At 37.3% G+C, this 24,929-nt stretch overlaps 2 protein-coding genes and 1 pseudogene across 2 annotated transcripts in view; 1 reads left to right on the top strand and 2 right to left on the bottom strand.

Annotated features, from left to right (window-relative positions):
• LOC139979224 (C-type lectin lectoxin-Thr1-like) overlaps positions 1-24,929 on the top strand; it is a 50,596-nt gene that overhangs the window by 16,487 nt on the left and 9,180 nt on the right. The window lies entirely within an intron of this gene.
• On the bottom strand, positions 40-24,929 carry LOC139979020 (uncharacterized). Its single transcript, XM_071989684.1, has 8 exons — positions 24,365-24,929; positions 21,131-21,251; positions 7,727-7,895; positions 6,484-6,666; positions 4,780-5,027; positions 2,096-2,308; positions 1,309-1,507; positions 40-874 (listed from the first exon to the last, which is right to left on the bottom strand). Exons 1-8 carry the CDS (start codon positions 24,431-24,433, stop codon positions 724-726), a joined length of 1,353 nt encoding a protein of 450 aa, XP_071845785.1. The 5' UTR covers positions 24,434-24,929; the 3' UTR covers positions 40-723.
• LOC139972427 (U2 spliceosomal RNA) lies at positions 6,147-6,242 on the bottom strand (annotated as a pseudogene).

Here is a 24,929-nt window from a genome sequence, read left to right as displayed (position 1 = left end):
TACGACACTGATACACCTTGTTTTATTTCGTTTTGGGGGGGGGGGGGGGACGGAGGAATTGTGTGAGTTTGCAGGGGATGGGGGACTCCTTGCTAAACATTAGGGAGTGGAACGTGGTAAAAAAAAAGCCAATGTTTTACGGACGCGTAGGCCTTTTTGCAACCTGGCGTCGGACTGAATAGCATGAAATGATTGAAATCAATGTTTTTAGGGGAATGTAACAATTCCAGCTTATAGTTTCTATTAAAATTGGTATAGGCCATCAAAAACGCCAAGAAATGACCAAAATGCTGCTTCACAGGGTCCTTATATGTTTACCTTTGAACGAGGACAAATTTGTCATTTTCTTGGCGTTTAAAACGCCAAACTGGTATCCTAGATCTGCGAACTTCTAACAAATGTTGATGGCACATTAACGCTTCCATATATTTTAGATAAACTCATTCTGGTATGTTTGTGTTCTGAATGTAAAAAGCAAAAATTATGTGACTTCACCAAATACGCCTTTCGAGATACTTGCAAAGGGTTCTTTCGGTGGCTGGAGGAAGTTCATTGCTTCACACACTTCTCAGTTTCCACGTGCGATAGTAAAGGCCTCGACGACTAATACGGAATAATGAATTATTATTGGTTTGTCATGGGAGGTTTGGATGTTTTACCTCCCTCCTCCCCCTCCCCTCCCCTCCCCTCCCCCATTCCACTTTTCTTATCCGATCTATATGTTTAAAACTCCGGAAGGTAACAGGGTCTGGTAAAGTTCAGTTGTAAGCCCTTGCCGTAAGAGGAGAGATTTGCGTAGGTTGTTGATATTGCGATGAATACCGCTAAAATTAGAATAGAAGTAAAAAATATCTTCTCCATAATCGAAAGATATCTGTAAACGAAGGGTGAAAAAAAATTGAGTTGATATTAGTTGAACTGAACTCGATTACAAAGCATGGTTAAACAGTAACAACTGCAGGACGCTTGGAGTACTACGTTAATATTTGTTTGCTTAGTATGAAAGAATTGTTTCAGAATGTTCACAAGTTTATTCGTCGTTAACGACATAGAAATGAATGATTAAGGAATTTAGGTGTATTTTACGTACCATGCGTTTATGGCAATATTCATTGCCCCATTTGCCTTGCCCCTCTATATTCTCCGTGCCCCTTCCCAGATCATGGGCGCCCTTGGATGTACCTCCACCCTCACCCCACCTCCCCGGAGCCATCCAATACACTCTCGTCAGGCCTCGGTTTATGCGTGCATGCCTACAGTGGGTTTATTCATGCTATCCACGAGGGCTAATATTTATAATCCACTTACTGCGGCTCCCAGAGGTTGGTTGTACTTTTCGTGTGTCGAAGCCGCCAATAAAAGCATATCGGGTAAACGAGGGCTAAAGCTATTAATGTTGTACCACCCATGAGGGAGATTAAGTTCGCAAATGAATTGACACTAGCAGCAAGAAACCATATGAATGCCATTAATAAAGTCCTAATTCCAAGCCGCTTCCAAGAAAAATCTGAAAGGACCGAACAAAGAGAAAAGAGAAAAGAATTTCAACATTTAAAATATCAAATAAAATGATTCTGAACATGCAATGAAAGTACAGTTAGGATGGGATTAGCGCCAAGAAATAGGGTCAGAAATAAGCCTTTAAAGATTAGAAACTGGTTTCCTGGGTGTTATGTACTTAAATGACTAACAATTTTGTGCAATTAATCCCCTGGCACTGCATGATAACGCAATAATTTTGTAGAATCTATGATAAAATTCCGTCCATTTGTACAGCGTTTTTTCATCTCAATATAATAAAGAAATGTCGCCATCTACTTCATGTTAATATAACAAAGTGAAAATCTTAAAACGATATTTGATGGGTAACTTTCAAATTATCACCAGAATGATTATAAAATGCCTCTCTTTCATAATTCAGGAATAAAATGTACCTTGGACTATTTTATTTGTAAGAATTATCAACGGAATAAACTTAATTCAGTTCGAGATTTTTTTTTTTTTAATATATATTTCAATGCACGGAGCTCAATTAGTATCAATTTCGAATAGCTGTCATGCATTATAACAAACTACTGTATAAACAAAACCTCACGTAATGGAATCCCAATTAATTCTTCGATTTCTTGGAAAAGAGGATTTCCATAAATGATAAATGCACTAATGACATGAAGTGTAATTAGAGCCAGAGAAATGGTCCGGTCTACACCTTCCACGACAATCTGAAAAATGTTCTCCTTGTCTGCTAGGCTTCTGCCGTGTGTATAGTAAGCAACGGTCGACAACGGAAGAAAGTAAAGTCCAACAACTGTCCAATGAACGCCAAAATATGTAATAGAAAAAAGAAATAAAGAAATTAAATGATAAGTGTAAAGAAAGTTGAATGAATTTATACTCAATTTCCATTTCACAACTTTACATATTACCTTATGTTACTGTTGTTGAAAACAAAACCTAAAAGAAACATCTGTTTTTGTTTTCGCTGTTGTTGTTGTTTTTTTTTGCTGTCGTCGTTTTTGTTATTCTTCTATTTATTCTCCATCTAGCACTCTACAATGATTAAACAAAAGTGTTTATTCTGCACGAAAAAGATCAGTTTTATTGCTGTCCGTTGAAGACTGTTGTAGTGCTTTGACTCCTAGTCATGTGTGTCTTAGATTGGCACCGTGGCAAGAGCAGCAATGCTCAGTAATCCTAAAATTATATTGCTATGGCGGGCCATCAGTGTCAAATCGTGGGCAATCGACATACACCGATTTAAATCGACATATACCACTTTCATTGGACTTAAACCAGTTTCTAGCAGCTTAAATTTACTTCGACGTATACCAATTTAAATCGATGATAAGTATAAAAAAAAAAATCGGTAGAAGCCAATTTAAGCTGCTAGAAACTGGTATAAATCGAAGGAAATTAGTTTATATCGGTATATGTCGATATCCCACGATTTGAGACTGATGGCCCGCCATATTATGGCCCCTCTGCATGCATTGCGCCCTTTATGCTTTCGCTGTGACTGATGAATAACTCCTTTGAATTTCCGGGCAACCGGGTACTACTATTTATTATCCCGTAATAGAATCTATGAAAACAGCTACAAGAGTGTTATTATTGTTACTTATATCTATACACGACACTGCATAGTTAGCGTAAAATCATGAATCACTGATTACGGCGGTATGTCAACAATCTCGAAAAGGAATATGGCAGGAACAGCTGTATAACAAATCTAGCTTAATGCTGGGTTTACTTACCTAGTCCTGTCGGTAACAAACTTAAATGGCAGGAACAGCTGTATAACAAATCTAGCTTTATGCTGGGTTTACTTACCTAGTGCTGTCAGTAACAAACTTAAATGGCAGGAACGGCTGTATAACAAATCTAGCTTAATGCTGAGTTTACTTACCTAGTCCTGTCAGTAACAAACTTAAATGTCAGTAACAAACTTAAATGGCAGGAACAGCTCTATAACAAATCTAGCTTAATGCCGGGTTTACTTACCTAGTCCTGTCAGTAACAAACTTAAGTGACAGGAACAGCTGTATAACAAATCTAGCTTTATGTTGGGTTTACTTACCTAGTCCTGTCAGTGACAAACTTAAATGTCAGTAACAAACTTAAATGGCAGGAACAGCTCTATAACAAATCTAGCTTAATGCCGGGTTTACTTACCTAGTCCTGTCAGTAACAAACTTAAATGGCAGGAACAGCTGTATAACAAATCTAGCTTAATGCCGGATTTACTTACCTAGTCCTGTCGGTAACAAACTTAAATGGCAGGAACAGCTGTATATAACAAATCTAGCTTAATGCTGGGTTTACTTACCTAGCCCTGTCAGTAACAAACTTAAATGGCAGGAACAGCTGTATAACAAATCTAGCTAAATGCCGGGTTTACTTACCTAGTCCTGTCAGTAACAAACTTAATGGCAGGAACAGCTGTATAACAAATCTAGCTTAATGCCGGGTTTACTTACCTAGTCCTGTCAGTAACAAACTTAAATGGCAGGAACAGCTGTATAACAAATCTAGCTTTATGCTGGGTTTACTTACCTAGTGCTGTCAGTAACAAACTTAAGTGGCAGGAACGGCTGTATAACAAATCTAGCTTAATGCTGGGTTTACTTACCTAGTCCTGTCAGTGACAAACTTAAATGTCAGTAACAAACTTAAATGGCAGGAACAGCTCTATAACAAATCTAGCTTAATGCCGGGTTTACTTACCTAGTCCTGTCAGTAACAAACTTAAGTGACAGGAACAGCTGTATAACAAATCTAGCTTAATGCCGGGTTTACTTACCTAGTCCTGTCAGTAACAAACTTAAGTGACAGGAACAGCTGTATAACAAATCTAGCTTTATGTTGGGTTTACTTACCTATTCCTGTCAGTGACAAACTTAAATGTCAGTAACAAACTTAAATGGCAGGAACAGCTCTATAACAAATCTAGCTTAATGCCGGGTTTACTTACCTAGTCCTGTCAGTAACAAACTTAAATGGCAGGAACAGCTGTATAACAAATCTAGCTTAATGCTGGGTTTACTTACCTAGTCCTGTCAGTAACAAACTTAAATGGCAGGAACAGCTGTATATAACAAATCTAGCTTAATGCTGGGTTTACTTACCTAGTCCTGTCAGTAACAAACTTAAATGGCAGGAACAGCTGTATATAACAAATCTAGCTTAATGCCGGGTTTACTTAACTAGTCCTGTCAGTAACAAACTTAAATGGCAGGAACAGCTGTATAACAAATCTAGCTTAATGCCGGGTTTACTTACCTAGTGCTGTCAGTAACAAACTGTGTGGATATTGCTCAGGATTTCTCATGTCATGTTGAATGGTGAGGAAGGTAGGATGACCATTGAATGCCATGACCATAATTCCAACTCCTGAGAAATAACTTGCAAATGATGGCGCCCTGTAGCTCAATTTAGCTACGTCGGCGTGAGGTATATTTCGTGCAATTGATACCAATAGCAATAGACACGATAGACCTGTAGTCACGGCGCCACATACAGCTACTTGCCTGATAAAAGAAACACGACGAACTTGATATGAGGTCTGTACCGTGATATGTCGCAATGGCTTTAGTTATATGGAAGTAGGAATGACGGATATCTATATGAAGGAGGAATAGGGTGGGTTTATGGATATTAATAGGACTTTGTTGGGAAGTGCCTCAGAGGTGTATCATCAGTAGAATCACTGTGGTAGAGTAGAACGGACTTCGGTCTGTGACATAAGGTCCAGGGTTCGATTCCTACCTTCGACTAGTGAGTCCCAAAAGGACGAAACCGGTCGTGAAGTGGAATTTTTCTTGTGTGTTGATCTTTCTTATTTACTGTTTACCTGTCATCCCACTTGCTACACATTCTTTTGTTATTCATTTCATATATATATATATATATATATATATATATATATATATATATATATATATATTTATATATATATATTTTTATATATTTATATATATATATATATATTTATTTTTTTATTTTTATATATCGTTAACCCACATTTCATAAACAAAAGTCTGATTTCCCAACTCAACATCAAAGATATGAAACGCTATACGCACTGACTAACACGTTAGTAAGTATTACATTTCATATCTCTTGTACGATGACTGTACTATTTTACATTTTACAGTTGAGGAAGCACAAAGATCTACAGATAAGCGCCTACCAGCGCAAAATATAAAACCGGTATTGTAAATGCTGCCTGATGTACTTTAGATATTGGTTTCAAATGTCGTCATGTTATGAATTGTAAAGAACTGCACTGACTTTACACTTGTTGAGATTTAAAATCCCTAGGAAAAGCCTATACACGTTATCTGATATTATAGTATATATATATATATATATATATATATATATATATATATATATATATATTATATATATATATATTATATATATATATACATATATATATATATATATATATGTGTGTGTGTGTGTATATATATATATATATATATATATATATATATATATACATATATATGTATATATATATATATATATATATGTATATATATATATACTTTTTAAGAAAAAGTCACCCAGGAAAGAACCTGGGCACGAAAACCAAACTACCAAACGACTGATCCGCTCTCAGCCCCAGTCCCCTTGCATCGGGACTGTGACTGTGTGATCATCGTCAGGTGTGTATCACCATTCCCTAAAAGAACAGATACTACACATGATCTTAGCCAAAAGGCCGAGATATATATATATGTATATGTATATATATATATATATATATATACGCATGTACGCATGTACGCATATACGCATATATATGTATATACGCATGTACACATGCACTGTACATATCAGACGTGTATTCAGACTGGATTATCTAGTGTTAACTTCCCATACAACTAATTAACAAGGTAATAAAAACAAAACAGTGTTTACGTTGTTTTTACTATATAATCTTACTAAAAGCTACAAAAGGATAAATAAACTTACCAAAAGTCCTTTGGCGTTCCAAGCCAAGAGAATGGACACAGTAGAATAACTATGATAGCCATCATGATGCAATGATTTAAGTCGTGAATATTCAGTAGTATCATGACATTCTCGGAGATAATTAATAAGAGGACCACGCAAATGCACAGAAGAGTTGTGTTTATAGTAACAGTAACTATTATCCTGTGGGTTAGAAACAGGATGAAATACGACGTGTTCATTTTCACAGAATGCTTGAGGATAAATGAAGACTACAACAAAAATTTAAAAAGTAAAAAAAGGAGGAGGGCGAGGAAAGGTCCGGTGACATAATTGTCCCTCGGGGCCCGACGTATTTCTCGACGCCACAGGTTACATATATCTGCACACAGTTTTTGATTGCGAACAGTGTAATAACCAGCCACCCCCCCCCCCCCCGCCGACACCCTACCTCCTCCCACCCTTAAACAACAAACCTACTGGTTGGTGTATTTATCGCCAACGATACATTAATCTGTCCATTTATTTCGTAGAAAATTAATTAGCATTTCCCTTAAAAAAATCAGCGGCCATCGGTGAATTGTATCTTTCATCGATTAGATTTAATAGTATAACCACTGCGGTGTCAGACACAGCAGCATTCACATTTCATTTCTAAAGTACACTACTTAAAAAGAATGAAATATTATCCTCGTGCTTAGACGCTGCAATGTGCTGGTAAAGAGATAATTATACCACTGTATCGGTTAGCTTCATACAACATTATAACTGAATATTTTTGCATATCACTGACAGAATTAGCAGTAACTGTATAACACGAAACTTTCTATAGGGAACGTTCGGGCAAACGTCTTCTAGAAAGGTTGATTGGAACCCGGAGGGCAAGGAGGGGAGGGAAGTGGGCACGGGGTAGGAGTTTTTGCATTTACATAATTCTAGGTGTGGATTAATATATGGTCAAAATACATAATTGTTTACCATATGCTGTTTACAATTTTGTTATAACCAATTGAAATTTGACTCTTGGAATTCGTTTATAAATTCGTGTGAACACATCTATATTCGATTTAACACACGTGTACATTCGATGTAACAGAACCATACAAAACGACTTGCGATTTGATTTGGCCCGTATATGTTCGAATTAATATGTATATAAATATTGTCAAACATATGCAATTATGTTTTACTGCTGGGTTTGTGCTTTTCATATACATCATACAAGTGCTTATTACGCCACTTTGCTCTAGATATAGTCATTTACCTTCCAATTTTTCCGAAAGCTTCATAGCCGATTGCAGCATATGGGTATCTGGTCTGCTGTCGATAGATCTCAAACCTCTCTTGTAACAAACTCCAACACCGACCAAGAATTATTCCCGTGTATAATTGAATTATCGCCAAAGTTACCAGCACAGCTAAACCACTCCAGCCTGTCAGGAAAAGAGAGATGGGGATAAAATTATAGAGTCGCTGTTTTTGTTGATGATCGTCTAGTAGGATATAAAGTTTTCAAGCCGAGGGGTGGGGGGGATCCAGGATTTTATTAAAGGAGGCGCTGTGGCCCTGGGTCAGTGAGGCCGTTCCCACTTAGGGGGTGGGTTCATGGGAACCTTCTTAGAAAAAAAATTAAGATTTTAGACTCAAAAAATAAATTCGTGCAGTTTATAGACTCCACGAACAAAAATTCCAACATGCATGCCTTATAGTCCAGTCAATCTGTGAAGAAGAAAACATGGGTGAACCTCGACCAAATTTCAAAGGAATATGTTTGGCGGTTTTCGACAGACATATACCTTGTAGAAAACATATTGAAAATATTCATTATTAGAAGTTGCAGAATCGAGCTGCAATGGCGCCTTATAACAAGATGGCGACTCTGGCCTTTGCTACATCGATAAGAGATCTGTTTTCATCAGTTTTAAAGTAGCAGAAATTGGTTTGACTGGCATAAATATCCAATAAGGGACACGGGGAAATATAGTGGATGGATGGGACTGGGCAAACATTCTTATATATTCTAATGTTGTGCCTATAAACGAGTCATAGCTCGCCGATCAACACGCAAGGTGAAGCGACTGACTTGCTTAAAGTTAACCATTAAAATAACACAGTGATAAGCTGATCACTTGAATCCAGTAGCAAAACATGTCAATGACGTGAATCGAAAACTCAAATGATGCTACAGATTCGGAGAGAGTCTACCGAAGCAAACCTGTGTGGTGGCCAAGATACAGATACGTAGCGACACATGTATGTGAAAATGATTTGGGTAAAAAGGAACTGCATGCCGACCTCCACCTCTCTCTCCACCCACCTCACTCCACCCACCTCCCTCACCACCCACCTCTCTCTCCACCTCACTCCACCCACCTCCCTCTCCACCCACCTCTCTATCCACCCACCTCACTCCACCCACCTCCCTCTCCACCCACCTCTCTCCACCCCACTCCACCCACCTCCCGCTCCACCCACCTCTCTATCCACCCACCTCACTCCACCCACCTCCCTCTCCACCCACCTCTCTATCCACCCACCTCACTCCACCCACCTCCCTCTCCACCCACCTCTCTCTCTCTCCACCTCTTTCTCGCCATTTACATATTCATCACCGATTCAGTTTCAATATATAGTCCATGTATATACCTACATTTTCTCTTGTCTATATAGGTCAGAGTGATGCCCTCAACAATGCCCATTCCAGGGAAGGCAGTAAATAATTATTCTTATTCTGAGGCATATGAAGCCAAATAACAAGTAAAAACTATGACGAAAGATAAACGTGCAAGGTAGTGTTTTCATAACTTGCCATAAAACTCTTTATTTTCATATATTCAGTGAAATCAATCAATGAAAATTCAATATAACAGTATTACTTTGTTAATTACACCTGTATATAATCCATTGCCTACATTACTATATATATATATATATATTAGACAGGTTCACAGAATTTGCTTGAAGTGCGTTTACTAAATTACCATAAAGCATGCTGGATGTATACCATCAACGGTACGTGAATTGAAATATCTTTTTGGACGCTTGTGCAGGGCATGTATTTACTTTGTGTGTTAGCTAGACAAATCAGTACGGTAGTTGCTAAAGACTAAGACAGACCAAGGTGTATAGGCATGTTGACTCCCATTAAATTATTCATGCAAAACATTACTGACATTAGTAATCAGTGATATAAAAACGTTGGAAGCTATTCTTGAAGCTATCCTGAACATTGGATGCCCGGCTATTTCAATGAAACCACGTGAAAACGCCTATTGCGACTCCTCCGTATAATTACGTCAGGGTTTCCATTAAATCCACTGATGAGAATTGCTCCAGCAACACGTTCCTTCAGTTCTTCGTATAAACATTGCTACATCATCGTTAAAAACAAACACCCTCATATTTTCTACAAGATCTGATAACGATATCTGTTCATCGCCATTTTCATTTAGTCACCCAGGCTATTATATGTTTGGTCATATCTCCCAATGATTCCTTATCTTTGTTATTGAGTTTTATGAATCTCTCGTATACCAAGTCTTATCTGAAGTTTACATTGAAACTGATGGTATATTACGACTGCAGCATGTGCATAATTTACTTGTTATAACCTCGATTAGCCCATTCAGTTTTTATTTTACAGAAAAAAACCCGACTTCCTAGCTTTTCTGATTATAAAAGTCTGATAGAAAAACATGTTGACCCCAAAGAGGCCATTTTTATTGTTTTTAAATTAAAATAAATCAGTTTGCATTAGAGTACGTGTAACTTTGGCAACCGCGTAATACAGGCGTACCGACGGTGGCCGGTAAAGTACGCGCTAATTTTGAACACAAAGTTTTTTCAGCAAAGATTTCACTATTTCTGCAACAAAGATTTATGTCTGTTTTCGGTGTGTTAGAAAGGATGATTAAATATACCCTGCTAATGTTGAACAGTTCTTTTGCAATTAGTTTGAGGTTTAACCATACATTGACTGGACTAATAGTGAAAGCATGGAAGCATTATCCTGACAGTGTAATTTTCCATGATGAAAGTGAATTTGAACGTTACACTGGCTGTTGCTATGGTGAAAACATTTGGCTTATTGTTGCTATGATGAAAACATTTGACTGATTATTGTTGCTATGGTGAAAACATTTGACTTATTGTTGCTGTGGTAATAACATTCGACTGATTGTTTTTATGATGAAAACATTTGACCTATTGTTGCTATGGTGAAAACATTTGACTTATTGTTGCTATGATGAAAACATTTGAGTGATTGTTGCTATGGTAAGAACATTTGACTGATTATTGTTGCTATGGTGAAAACAATTGACTTATTGTTGCTGTGGTAATAACATTTGACTGATTGTTTTTATGATGAAAACATTTGACCTATTGTTGCTATGGTGAAAACATTTGACTTATTGTAATATTGTGTCGAGCCCGGCTCCTCCGATAGTAAAACTATATCGGGACTCGCGATAGAAAGGTACTGGGATATCTTGATGCCGTATTTATGCTTCTTCAGGAGATATCTCGAACGGAAGAAAACAATGAGTTCACACAAAAAACAAGTTGACGAGATAGGATTTGATTTAATGATTCGGTATAATTTCTTCTCTGTCGATTCTCTTTACAAATAAAACTAAATTACAATGACTTGACTTGACTTGACTCCGTCAATTAAACAATTAGGAGTGATGAACTTTCGGCGGAGTGATAAATTTGCTGACCAAGTGATAAACTTTGCTGACGGAGTGCTCAAATTTTCGGCCTCCTTTTACTTTTAAACCTTACTTCCATAAAATCTCACTGCGCATAATCAGTAGGCAGCCAATAAACTGACCATCCTGTATTAGCTTAACGATATAAAAGTAAGTGCACTGGCACTGATCTGCCCTGATTGGTTGGGAGTTTGGAAGTCCATCCCCTTTCTATGGAAACTTCCATACCACGTGAGAGAACCTTCTCGAATGTTCCACAGACATAATGGAATCTATTTTGGGAAAAGGCCCTGTACCAAGATTCAATAAGATAGTTAAAACTTCTCGTGGGAAAACTGAATCCATGACCTAGATAAATACATAAGAGGCCTGTAAGGTGTCTCGATGGAGTGTTTCGGTAACATCAAAGAGATGGTATCACTATTTCATAACATCCCCCTCAATCTTTTAAAATTTTTGGATACTCCAAAATTTTAACATCATACTGCTTTAACTTATCTTTATCTCAAAAAAGTAGTGTGAGCACATTCATTAATATTCATTGACTTCAATAAATGGTCTTCATATATCTCAAAGGTTAACATCTTGGTTACGAATTATTAAAAATGATCATATGTTATATACATTGACACTATTCTCCATGAAAATATTGTGTACCTCTTCAAAATTGATGACATCATATGATGTAATCTAAAAAAAAAAAATATCATTAAGATATCTTAAAGTTACATGACACAGCAAAATATGCAGTATCTCTTACAAAATACATTTATGCATTTCATACATCAATAATACATTTATATCAAAAGTGAAATCATGCCGTGAATTGGGGAGAGATCAGAGAATACTAGACTTAGTTATCTTTTAACTGAACAGAACACCTCAGCGTTCCATAAAAAATTCGTACATTACAAAAGAACCTTAAAATATTACAAACTCATTTACAAAACCTCGTCTTTAATGAAGGCATAGTTTCAAAACTGCTTTGAAACCCTGTGAATCATATACATTCACTTCAAGAAAATCAACAAAATGTGACTCGATAGCATGGTGACCCTAGGTATGCACTCCGAATTGATCTAGTAAAGTACCAAAGTACTAGATATTCGATACCATAAAAGAGACTCCATAGACTATGACATCAACAAATCTTTCTTCAAATTTACATAATACTTAACATCTTGTCTTTTCAACTTCATGATGAAATTTACTTTTGCATGAATAATTGAGGAAAAGAAAATATATACATAACTTCCTCAAAACATCTATACTCTCATTTGCTTCGATAACTGTTGCTGTAAGCAAAAGTTGCACATCTTCAATGCTGTCTCTAAATAGCCTTCAATATATAACATAAATGATGCAATGTAAATATCCTTAAAATATTTCTCAATATATGAAAACCCATGTTGCTAATATTCCGGATATGTTCTAATTGCCGGGTAAACGTTTGAACGAATTCATAAGGAGAAAAATAAGGTATACTCATTACACATTTGTTATAAAAGATGAAACTAGGTCACTTGGTGGCGTTTTAAACAATAAAGCTTATATTGTTACACCATACAGTACAATGACTTCCACTTAATAGGTATGCAGGTAAATGCCATGACACATTCCATTCATACAATTGTGGGTAAAACACCTGTTCATCTGAACTTAAAGCAATATGCAGTTATACATTCTAACCATATAATGTTTGCAACATCCTGCCTGGATTGCCTGTAATGTTCAATCCCTTTTCATGGAGAAAATTCATTATTTCCTCTGTGTTGGAATATTTCCCTACATTCCACCAAAAATCATGACTCTTAAAGCCTGTTGGAAAACATGGTGTCTGATAGGTGACCAGAACCTGTAATTCACCCAATTTGTATCTAGCACGTTGGACTTTCATGTCTCCTTGTGGAGCATTTGCAAAAACTTTCTTTTGCCTTAATATGCTATCTTTGATGGAAGGATATGGAATTGCTAATCCTTCATTATGTGCTCTATTCTCTAAAAAGGATGCAACATTCATTGGCTTAGTGGTCATAAGACACATGACATGATCTGAAGTTACCCCTGGCAAAATGTTACCAAACTCATCATGAAACTCAATATGTGCATCTTGCATGACATTAACATTTTCTGCATTAGAAGTGTTACTACTCAAAACATTTCGCATTCGTGCAACCTTTTCACTTGATGAACCTTTTGTTTTCAAGACCTGACGCAATTTCTGAATGTTAGTGATATTCTTAGTTTCAGAAGATGCTCTTACAAAACATGGTTTAAGCCTGTTATAATTGAATACATCACTAAGAATTTCTCCTTTGAGAGTGGCCAACAAATAATGAGTCCTATCTAAAACTTGATGGATCACTAGTGGTCCACACCATTCTGCAGCAATTTTGCGAGAGTTCGCAGTCAAGGAGGAAGACGTTGGCTTATATAGATACACTAATTGACCCGTTGAATAAATTGCACCTTTGTCCAGTTTTGCACTTATCTTAACATTTTGAGCATCTTGTTGCTTCTTTTGTAAGACTAACATTACCCTTGACAAATGATCAAATCGTTTCTTTAACAATGCAGCATATTCTCCATGAGATTGTGATAATCCTGCCATTGGATTGAACGATAAATTTGTAAGATTTGGCGGCTTACGTCCAAATGCAAGTTCAAATGGGCTATAGCTACCCAACTGAGGAGAGGAAAATGTGTTATATGCATAGGCTGATGTTGGGACAAATCGTACCCAATCCGTACCAAACTGATTTAAGTTCACTTTGAGGAAATTTGAAAGAGTCTGAATGTGTCTTTCAACCTGTAAGCTTCCATGATTGCTTAACACTGATGAACTTTTGTTCAATGCCTAAAGCTTTACTTAAGAGCTCCACTAATTTTCCTGTAAGAGAAGCTGCCGCATCACTTATAATACAAGACGGTGGACCAAAGGTTGTGACTACCCTCTGCAATAATGCTTCACATATCGTTTCAGCATCAAGAGTCTTAAGAGAAACACATACACAAATCTAGTGATCTCATCACAAACAACCAGCAAATGTTTAAATCCTGTAGCCGTTGTGGGCATAGTCTTGAAATCCAGACTAAGTCTGTCAAAAGGACGATAAGAATCAGGAATGCGAGCATGATATTGTCTCAATTTGTCCGGTTTCTTACGGAATTCTTGACAACGGAGACATGCCTGAATATAATTACTGATGCGTTGAAACATATTGCGCAGATAGAAATGCTGTCTAATGGTCAAATATGTACGCATTACACCTTGATGATTACTTAACAAGTCATCATGATATCGAGATATTATCTGTTCTACCATAGTCTCAGGTACGACTAACTGAAGAGTCATCTTAGCATCATTAGTCTCATGCAAAAATATCCTGAATAACAAACTATTACATAACAAATAATCCTCTGCTTGAGAACGAACAGTTCTAGCATGCTTAGCATTACTTGGAATAATGTCATGTGCAAGAAAATCATAAATTGGTTTGTAGTAAGGACAAGTTTGTTGTTGAATTTGCAACTCTTTTACATCAAATGGCAGATCATAGTTTTTGATCAGCTTTCCTCGAATTGCCTTCATGACTTTATTCAATTCCTTTTGCTTTGGAATGTGCCCTGTAACCAAATGATCAATGTTTGTTATGACTGGCTTTGGCTGAACAAATAATTCTGGAGGTGGTTCTCTTACTACCTCTGGCACCCTATGTCTACTCTGATCCACTAATCTTGGCTCTGTAGGTTGAGAAACACTTGTAAAATTTGGCACAACTAATATGTCAGGGCTAAATGTACGTCTATTTTCACTCGGCATAGTAATAGTAGGCCTTTGACTATATGTATCTCTCTTATCAGTAGAAATAACTGGTGTAGTCGTCTTTTGTGACTCAGATTGTGGTCTCTGTGTAACATGCTCCTTAGAATGTTTTGCCTTAGGAACGGATGTCCTTTCAACTCTATTTGTTGATTCTCTGGCTGGGGAATCCTGCTTGGACTCCTTTGTGACTTTATTCGGAAATAAATCTGGAACTTCGACTCCCATTGACCTTGCCATTGACCTTGTCATGATTGGATTAAATGTCTCCTTAGGTGGAGTTGAAAAATCCTCACAAGAATTGACCTCTTGAGCAACCTGATCTATTTCAGAGTGAAATTCCTGTGGTGCTCTAGACAAATAATCTGCCAAAACCAATTCTGAGCCTTTCTTATAACCAACCTGAAATGTAAATTCTGACAATTTGAACAGAAGTTTACGTAAGCGTGAAGTTGCTGGTTCTTGTTTTGATTTAAACAATTCAACAATGGCTGAGTGATCAACATATGCCTCAAATTCTACATTTTGCAATAAATGTTTGAATGCTGTCACATTAATAAATAGACCCATCATTTCTAATTCAGTTACACTATACCTCTGACATGCTGGTGGTAATATCTTAGAGTAATATGCAATAATATTCTCTTTGCCATTAACTCTTTGTGTCAGGTATGATCCTGTTGCTACTCGTGATGTGTCACTATATAATACAAAACGACCATATTTCTGTGGCATATGCAATATAGGTGGATTACACAACAACTCTTTAATACTTTGAAATGCACACTGATGTTCCTCTGTCCATTTAAATACCTTTCTCTTACGACTCAAATGATGTAATGGTCTCAATAGTGCTTGAATATTTGGAAAAAACGAAGCCACATAATTAACTGCACCTACAAATCGTCTTACTGACTTAACATTGTGTGGTTTCGGTGTGTTCCTAATCGCTGCACATCTGTCATGCAAAGGTTGGATACAAGCCTCACCTTCTGGGGTTATTGAGAGCAAATGTCCCATATATCGGACTGAATTTTGGAAAATGCTACACTTTTTCGGAGAGATTTTCAATCCATTGTCCATTAAAACCTTAAAAATTGCCTGTAGGTGTTGTTTGTGAGATTGTTTGTCTGCACTGTACACAATAATATCGTCATGATGAGCAATACAGAACTTATTTGAATTTGGGATCGTTGCCAAAATATCATTAATTTGCGACTGAAAGATCGCTGGAGATAAATTCAATCCCTGTGGTAAGCGTTTATAATAATAATGCTTTCCTCCATGAAATGAAGCAATACCTGTATATTGTTGTGCATGAACACTAAGTGGCAGACAGAAGAATGCAGACTTTAAATCAAGAACACCCAAAATTTTGGCTCCAGAGTACCCTATGGTACGGATAGTCTCATTCAGTAATGGAAATGGGTGATTGAGACGTTTTATTCTACTGTTCAAGTAGCGAAAATCTGTGACAACTCTTTTGTCTTTTGTTCCCTTCTTTGGAATTAGGAAAACCGGTGAGGTATAAGACTGATGTCCTACCGCTAAGATTCCTAATCGCACTAATTTGTCAAGCTCACTGGCGACAATGACTTTGTCCTCATCTGAAAGTCTATAGGGACGTATGTAAAATGGCTCATCATTAGTAAGCGTAATATCAGCCTCATAATTTGGACAGTGAGATAATTCACCATAAAGAGAAAATGCATCTCTATGTGAGTCTAGAAATTCATATATGCTTTCTGTTTCTGAAGCACTTAGAATACTTTGTTCCAAATTAATGTTTTCTCTCATGATTTCCTGTTCGGATTTGGAAACCAGGGTATCATCGACTGTCAAATGTGGATATCGATGTAAATTATATCGTGTAATTGCATCACGATTCTCTTTGGAGTCTGAATTGGTTCGAAAAAGAGACGGTTTTTCGATGTCTCTCATGACATTGAGAAAATCTAGAGAATCAGTAGGTATGTCTTCTGTGACCGTAATGATATCTGCTAAATCTAAATGAGCCACTGTGCGAGAAGGATTCAGACAAAATTTCTGGTTACCCATGTTCCTTAGTAGAATCTTTGTTCTACCTTTATGCATTTTCACTAACATTCGTGAAGGACACATACGAGATATTAAAGGAAACGGTTTAATAACCACATCTGCATTTCGTGCATATAGTGGAAGACGTCCCTGTACAGTAATGTATCTTTGCTGACCTGGGTAAATAACAAATCTCTGCACTGGCCTAAGGAAAACTTTGGCTCGTTTTATTCTAAAACAATTTGTGGTAAAGTCCAAAGATCCATTCAATTCCTTCAGAGTTTGACTACCTAATATTAAGTCAATACCTGTCAGGTTTGCAGCAATTAAAGCAGAAAGTTGAAATTCATGACCCTGAATTTTGACCTGAAATGTTATCGTGCTATACGCATGAATAAACTGACCATTACCCAACTTTAGGTTTACTACATCAACTGAGACTGGTTGTATAGAGGATAAATACTTTGAATTTTGCACTGTAGAAGAAGAAATGATAGAGCGTGTTGCTCCACTATCAAACAACAATGAAATTCCTTTACCATCATGTAAAGTACCTCTTACAAAATTACGTGTGTCCAGTTGAATATCCACATTACGGTCGTTCCCTGTATATCTAGAACTAGGAATATTACTATTCTTCCAAATATTATTTGCTTTACGTTTCGATCTTCCTTTACTTGGTACTTTGTCTGGAGTCACTGTATGATGAGTGCAATCATAAGTGCTCCCTACTGAAAATTCTGTGTTGGTACTCTGTTTACATTAGCCTCCATTTCATGGCTTAGGCGAATTTGACAGTATTGTGCAAAATGACCTCGATTTTGGCAGTAATAACATGTGATTGAAGGATTAAAATATGGTAACCTTCTCCTGTTATTATTCTGACCTGTCCTAGGACCACGAGAATCACGAGAACTATATCTTTGCCTCACATCTTTAGGATTGTCTTGCGATTCTGACCTACGTGACTGATCAAACTTGGTCTCTAATTCCTGAATTTTATTACACAACTCGTGTATCTCAGAAGATGCAGAAATAGGAGTCTGAACAGAAGACGCTTTGTCGTGCATTGCCATAAATAGTTCGGAAGAAGCTGGTGGTTGACTTTGTATTTGTAAGTCAAAATAGCACTGTACTTTCATGACCAAATCTGCAATTGTTGCTTGTGGTGATGCAGACATTAACACTGCTGAGCGGCATTGAAAAGGCAGGGTCGAGATGAATTTATCTCTAATTTGGTCCTCGCCATAGCTTAATTGTGCTGCAGCTTTGGAAATTTTGGCCAAATGAGCTTGAGCTGTATCACCTGGCGTATAGCTTAAAGCGTGAAATGCCTGTGATTTAGCGTAGGAAGAAGTGCCTGGACTGAAACGAGCAAGGAATTGCTTGCGCAGATCAGCAATAGTTGAAAAATTTTTGTTCTCAATCCAGAGTCTGGCTTGGCCTTTTAGTGTTCGCTTAAATATGCGACATATTTCATTAAATTCTTCCGCTACAGCCTCAGGGGTGGTTTGGGACGGCAATTTATGCAACTCTAAATAATCTTCAAATCCCAAATAATGAGCTTCGGCTAAATCTGCATCAATTACATCGCCCTGAAATCGTGATGGCAAAAAATCAGTGGGCCTATGTTTCTGCATAACATTAACAGAGGTCGAAGTTTCCTGTTCACTGACGGACATTATGCCGAATACAATTAGGCTAGTTATGAGTATACAACCTGAGCCTATACTTAATTGAACACACTATCGACCGCAATTAAATACAAATAACAAATATTCAATACATGGACACGATTAAAATAACTTAACGGTACACTCTGATCTCAAATAGGGGTTGGGATACAAATTGGCATGATTTCACTCACCCTTAAGTTTAACTAAGAACTGGTAGTGGAACTGCAAACGATGATTGAAGTCCCTCGGTTAGTAGTAGTAGTAGTGGCAGGTAGTAGCAGGTAGTAGCAGTAGCAGGCGGGCCTACATTTCGTGTGCTGCAGATTCGTTCGCCGTTAACATCGGGTAGAGTCTAGGCTTAGATCGCGAAAATGTTCAGTTCTGATGTTTAGAGCTGTAGTATGACTAACTACGTACTAGTTGCGCGAATGTTCAAACGCGAACTGCATGCTGGGTTGATTAACGTTAGTGTACAGATCAGTGGTTCCGGTGTACAGACTTAGGCTAGTATAGGCCGTCTTCCCTCGTAGAGTGTTTCAGTTAGGCTAGGTCGTGAACATACGTTGTGTTCCTCGTTAGGTCTTCGGGCCAAAAAAAAAATCACCTGTTCGTTATTGAACGTAACGAACGAAAGTTGTGAAAAGTTCCGTTACCGTTTTGTTCCTGAAGAAAGCAACCGATCTCCACCATGTAATATTGTGTCGAGCCCGGCTCCTCCGATAGTAAAACTATATCGGGACTCGCGATAGAAAGGTACTGGGATATCTTGATGCCGTATTTATGCTTCTTCAGGAGATATCTCGAACGGAAGAAAATAATGAGTTCACACAAAAAACAAGTTGACGAGATAGGATTTGATTTGATGATTCGGTATAATTTCTTCTCTGTCGATTCTCTTTACAAATAAAACTAAATTACAATGATTTGACTTGACTTGACTTGACTCCGTCAATTAAACAATTAGGAGTGATGAACTTTCGGCGGAGTGATAAATTTGCTGACCAAGTGATAAACTTTGCTGACGGAGTGCTCAAATTTTCGGCCTCCTTTTACTTTTAAACCTTACTTCCATAAAATCTCACTGCGCATAATCAGTAGGCAGCCAATAAACTGACCATCCTGTATTAGCTTAACGATATAAAAGTAAGTGCACTGGCACTGATCTGCCCTGATTGGTTGGGAGTTTGGAAGTCCATCCCCTTTCTATGGAAACTTCCATACCACGTGAGAGAACCTTCTCGAATGTTCCACAGACATAATGGAATCTATTTTGGGAAAAGGCCCTGTACCAAGATTCAATAAGATAGTTAAAACTTCTCGTGGGAAAACTGAATCCATGACCTAGATAAATACATAAGAGGCCTGTAAGGTGTCTCGATGGAGTGTTTCGGTAACATCAAAGAGATGGTATCACTATTTCATAACATTATTGTTGCTATGATGAAAACATTTGACTGATTGTTGCTATGATGAAAACATTTGACTTATTGTTGCTATGGTGAAAATATTTGACTTATTGTTGCTATGGTAATTTAATGACATTTTAAAGCAAATATACTACATGGTAAACTGTAATATTATATATTCATTACACGGCCTATATACCGAAGTACTGTGTATATGTATACGTAATACACTAACCTATTTATTATCTAGAGTGTGCTGGTACAGTGTGTTATCATGTATTACCAACAGCACTACTACGGCTTAAGCAATAGTTTCGTCCAGCCCGGGGGGACGGTATCTGCTTTACAATATTGGCGAAAAAAATCAGCAGATCTAAACGTCAGGGAAAATATCAGTATGTTACAAGTTAACATGAGCATACCGACATTAACATCAATATGTTACGTTTTAACATCAGTATATCAGAAATAAATCAACATCTAACAAGTCAGTATCAGCATAGATTCTTAGTTTCGTTCTATTCTAGTTTGCGGGGCTGGGGGTGGGTGGGAAGGGACGCATAGGCCAGAAAGTGAAAGAATGAATGAATACTTTGCATGAATATATAGACAAAGGATATAAGGAAATGCATTTCCATAAACAAAGGAAACCTGGCACTCCCTATGCACATCCCAGCAAACACAAAAACGTTTTGAAAACGTTATTAAAACGTTTCGTCTTTTGTTTTGATAACGTTATTTGTGGTGTATAAATTTCGTCACGAATACGTTTTCAGTCTATTATTTCAAAACATTTTTTCGTTAAAACATTAATATAACATTAATTTAACATTAATATCTCATAAAAACATTATCCTTCCTATGGACATCTCCTAGTGAGCGTGTGGATAATTAGGTGCCGGGTCATATTGGAAGACGCATTTGCGTCCCCCGACCCCCCCCCCCCCATCCCCCCAGCCATCCCCTACTACCCAGAAATTGCGATATCGTAAGGAATATGCCAACGTTTCACACCTGTGTTTGCTAAGGCATTAGGCAAGACAAGAATCCCGGTGCCTGCTATGGCAGCGATGTTAAAGACAGTTGCGATACAAACCCCGTACCCCTCACCATGGTGGTCTGGGTCATCACTTTCCTGCAAAAAGAAACATAGAAGTGTTATAATATCCTGTAAATTGTGCGTCCAATGTGGTAGTTGAACCGTCAATGTGGTAGTTGAACCGTTATCAACCAATTTCCATTGTATTTTTATATGATTGGCTGAATAAATAAATATCTAATCTAATATCTAATATAGTTCATTATGACGTCATGATGACGTAATCAAATAAAAATCAAATCAAATAATAAAAATGGGGGGGGTGGCCGATATGACAGGTAACTCATACACAGAAATGGTAAGTGTTAATGAGAAAATCAATTTAATCAAAAACCAAAACAATTAAAGATCATCAGTATCGCCCCAATTTCATATCAAAATTGCTGAAAAGAAATTTAAATACTTTGCTGGAGGTCCTGACACTGGCAATTATTGCCCTAAAATGAATGATAAACCCCTCTTGAGGTGGAGGGATTTGAGAGACAGTCCATGAAAGAAACTTGTAGCCGAGTAATGTTGAGCCATAATGACCAGTAATGGAATATGTAGCAGATTTGAGGTTAAAGTGTTGACTACTAACTAGCGTGGATCGCCTGTTAAAACAATACATACACAATATACAATTAAAACAATACATACACACACATCAACGGCTCATATATGAGTATAGCTACCACTTGCACTGCTCTACCTAACCTGTACTTTGCGCATTGAAAATTACAGTACGGTTTGCTTTGGATATAAAGAAAGTAATAAATGAAGCGAACTACAAGTATGATATGTACTTAGATAGGCCTACATATGTTACAGCTATTGTTATCTGCATGACAAGCCAATCGAAGCAAAACGGGGTAGTTAGAAGATAAATATGAGATTTATAGTAGGTTGCCGATAAAGCCCGGTAGAGTCTGTATGCATATATGTCTGTTAATTACATGCATGTGGTATTGTACCTTGAATTGTTACGTGCAGTTTAACATTTATTGGGGCAAAACTAACGATATGCACATTTGTATGTATATATGTACATATGTATGCATGTATAGGCCTACATGTATATGTTAACATATATATATATATATATATATATATATATATATATATAAATATATATATATATATATATATATATATATATATATATATATATACTGATCAGTTCTCTGAAGATCGCTCAACGAGTGAAACTCCGAGTAACAACTACTAGTGTTCTACTAGTCTCAACATATATATATGTATATATGTATATATGTATATATGTATATATGTATATATATATATATATATATATATATATATATATATATATATATATATATATATATATATATATATATATATATATATATATTAAAATGTTAATATATACATATAATCACGGGCGCGAAATTGATCTTACGAGTAGCAAGTGAAATTTTGTACCCAATCGAAATGACTTTATGGATGCCTTTAGTCCAAGAATTAGAACAATTTAAAAGCTGGTAACGTTTACGTTTCTATAGCTGTTCCGGTTTCAAAATATTCAACTATGTTGCATCTCTTGAATGTTACTTGAAGGGTTACTTGAGGATGACGTCAGCGCAGAGCTGGCCTAAATGTTCATGTTAATTCATTGATTTATAAATTGATGAAATTTGATACTGATAAATTGATAAAAGTGATATAGATACACAAATTGGACTGCTATCAGTGTTTTCTAAAAGTCTACAACATTTTAAATTAGTTTTTGCCTTCTTCTTCGCCGAAGTCATCTTTTAAGTCTAGCTCCTCCCAGAGAGTGAAAAATACATTATTTGGGGAATAAATGAACAGAAAGCCGTTTTACAGACTTCATTGTTCTAAAATTAGGGGCGGCGGACCAGGAGGGGGGAGGGGGGGGGGGGTTCGTACAGGAGAAACATGTCTGTTTTGTGATGATGAACCTTACAAGGGAGGACCTATTACATTTTTTTAATTCTACCTTCTTTATCACTAGAGTGCCCTTTCGTTGAAGAATAAAGACAATCGTAACTAAAAAGGGATATGTATTATATGCAACATTAAAAACGTGTTCTGTTAATGAAACCATTTAAAGGGTGTGAAGACTCGCGCAAAAAAAAACGTCTAATGCCGATAATCTGACCTAGTTTCGAATGAGGTGTAACAGAATGTTAGACACCACCATCGATCCCAGAAAATACACACAGAGCTTGCTAAGGTCGGTAATTAGACACTAGTGTACAGTTAGTACATACAGCTGTGGTCAATACCCACAGCACAGTGTAGAAACAATACAGCGATGGACATCTCAGGTCCAGCTAAAGATAACAAGGTATCACGTTTCATTACTGTCTGCATTTTGTAGCGACGCGAACAAAACGTCACTTGCAAGCAACGGAAAGTTAACATGTTCAGTTGGCCGCACGCGGTTTGGGGCGAGTCTTCACACCCTTTAAGGTGCATGCATGTACGTGTTGCAACTGCGCTATGGTCCTCTGTGTTATCACTTACCCTGCATTATGATGTGTTTTGTTGCTAGTGACATGTCTGTATTTTCAGTAATGCCCTTTAATTACATAACTGGAATATTATGCCCTTGCGTAATTACATAGACCTGTAGTGTGGTGCGTTTGCATCACGACATACCGATGGCCGCATGATTCCCCCTTCTTTTGTTTTTATATAAAGACATTACCTGTAACGTGGTGTCTTATATATTAAACATACCTGCATAAGTGTGTCTTTGCGGCGCCATGTCGCACCATGTATACATTAATGTGCCTATACAAGGGCGTAGGACCCGGGGGGCTGGGGGCGCCAGCCCCCCCCCCCCAGTGAAAAATATGGGGGCGGAAGTATCATTCCGCCAGCCCGCTTCGCAAGTTAGAAAACCCCTTTTTCATTTCCAAATGAGAAAAATATCTCATTTGGAGCACAAAATTGCATCTAAGGCCAGGTGAAATGCAAAATTATTTACAAAATGGAGTGGGTGTTGAAATGTGCTATATTGCACCAAATTGCATCTGAGGCCACCTGGAAATGCAAAAAAATTCCAAAGGGGAGGGGGCACCCCCTCCCTTAGATCCCTCCCCCAGGCTGGCCATCAGTCTTCAGCCCCCCACACAAAAGTACCCTCCTACGCCACTGTGCCTATATGTGTAACGACTTACTTGTATTATTAATTGGTCGTCCTCCCTGGCTGCATTAGATGCATTTTTGTTCATGGTGGCAGTGCCCATGACCGACTCAAAGTATTCACCGACACAGCGCACGGTTCTGGATAAATGAAAAACGAGGCTCCAATGTGTACATATACGTTCAGTTTCTTTCCACCAATTTGGTATTCGCTATCCTAACAGTTATTTGCAGAGCATATCAAATCAAACAACGAGTATTTGAGCACAAGGGCGGGACATTGAATAATATCCAAAATAGTATAATATTAGTGACTCTTACTTTCTGCTTGCATGAAATTAAAATTAAGACTGCGAATTGCAACACAGACACGAGCGATATATACGAAAGCACACAGCATGTACCGCCGCACTGTATGCACGTGATTATTGTCCAATTGCAATATTTTTGTGGAAGATTGATTTAGTTACCGTTACTGTATATTAATGGCAATGTATGGTGTGTTTAATCGTAGGCTAATAATGCCGTCTACAAGCTACTGAACAAACCGGATTTACATGTAATATAATGTGGTATAGGATTTGCAATGATTGAAACCCA

Source organism: Apostichopus japonicus, chromosome 1, assembly GCF_037975245.1.
Source record: "Apostichopus japonicus isolate 1M-3 chromosome 1, ASM3797524v1, whole genome shotgun sequence".
Classification (NCBI taxonomy): domain Eukaryota; kingdom Metazoa; phylum Echinodermata; class Holothuroidea; order Aspidochirotida; family Stichopodidae; genus Apostichopus; species Apostichopus japonicus.
This window is presented reverse-complemented; position numbering and strand designations above follow the sequence as displayed.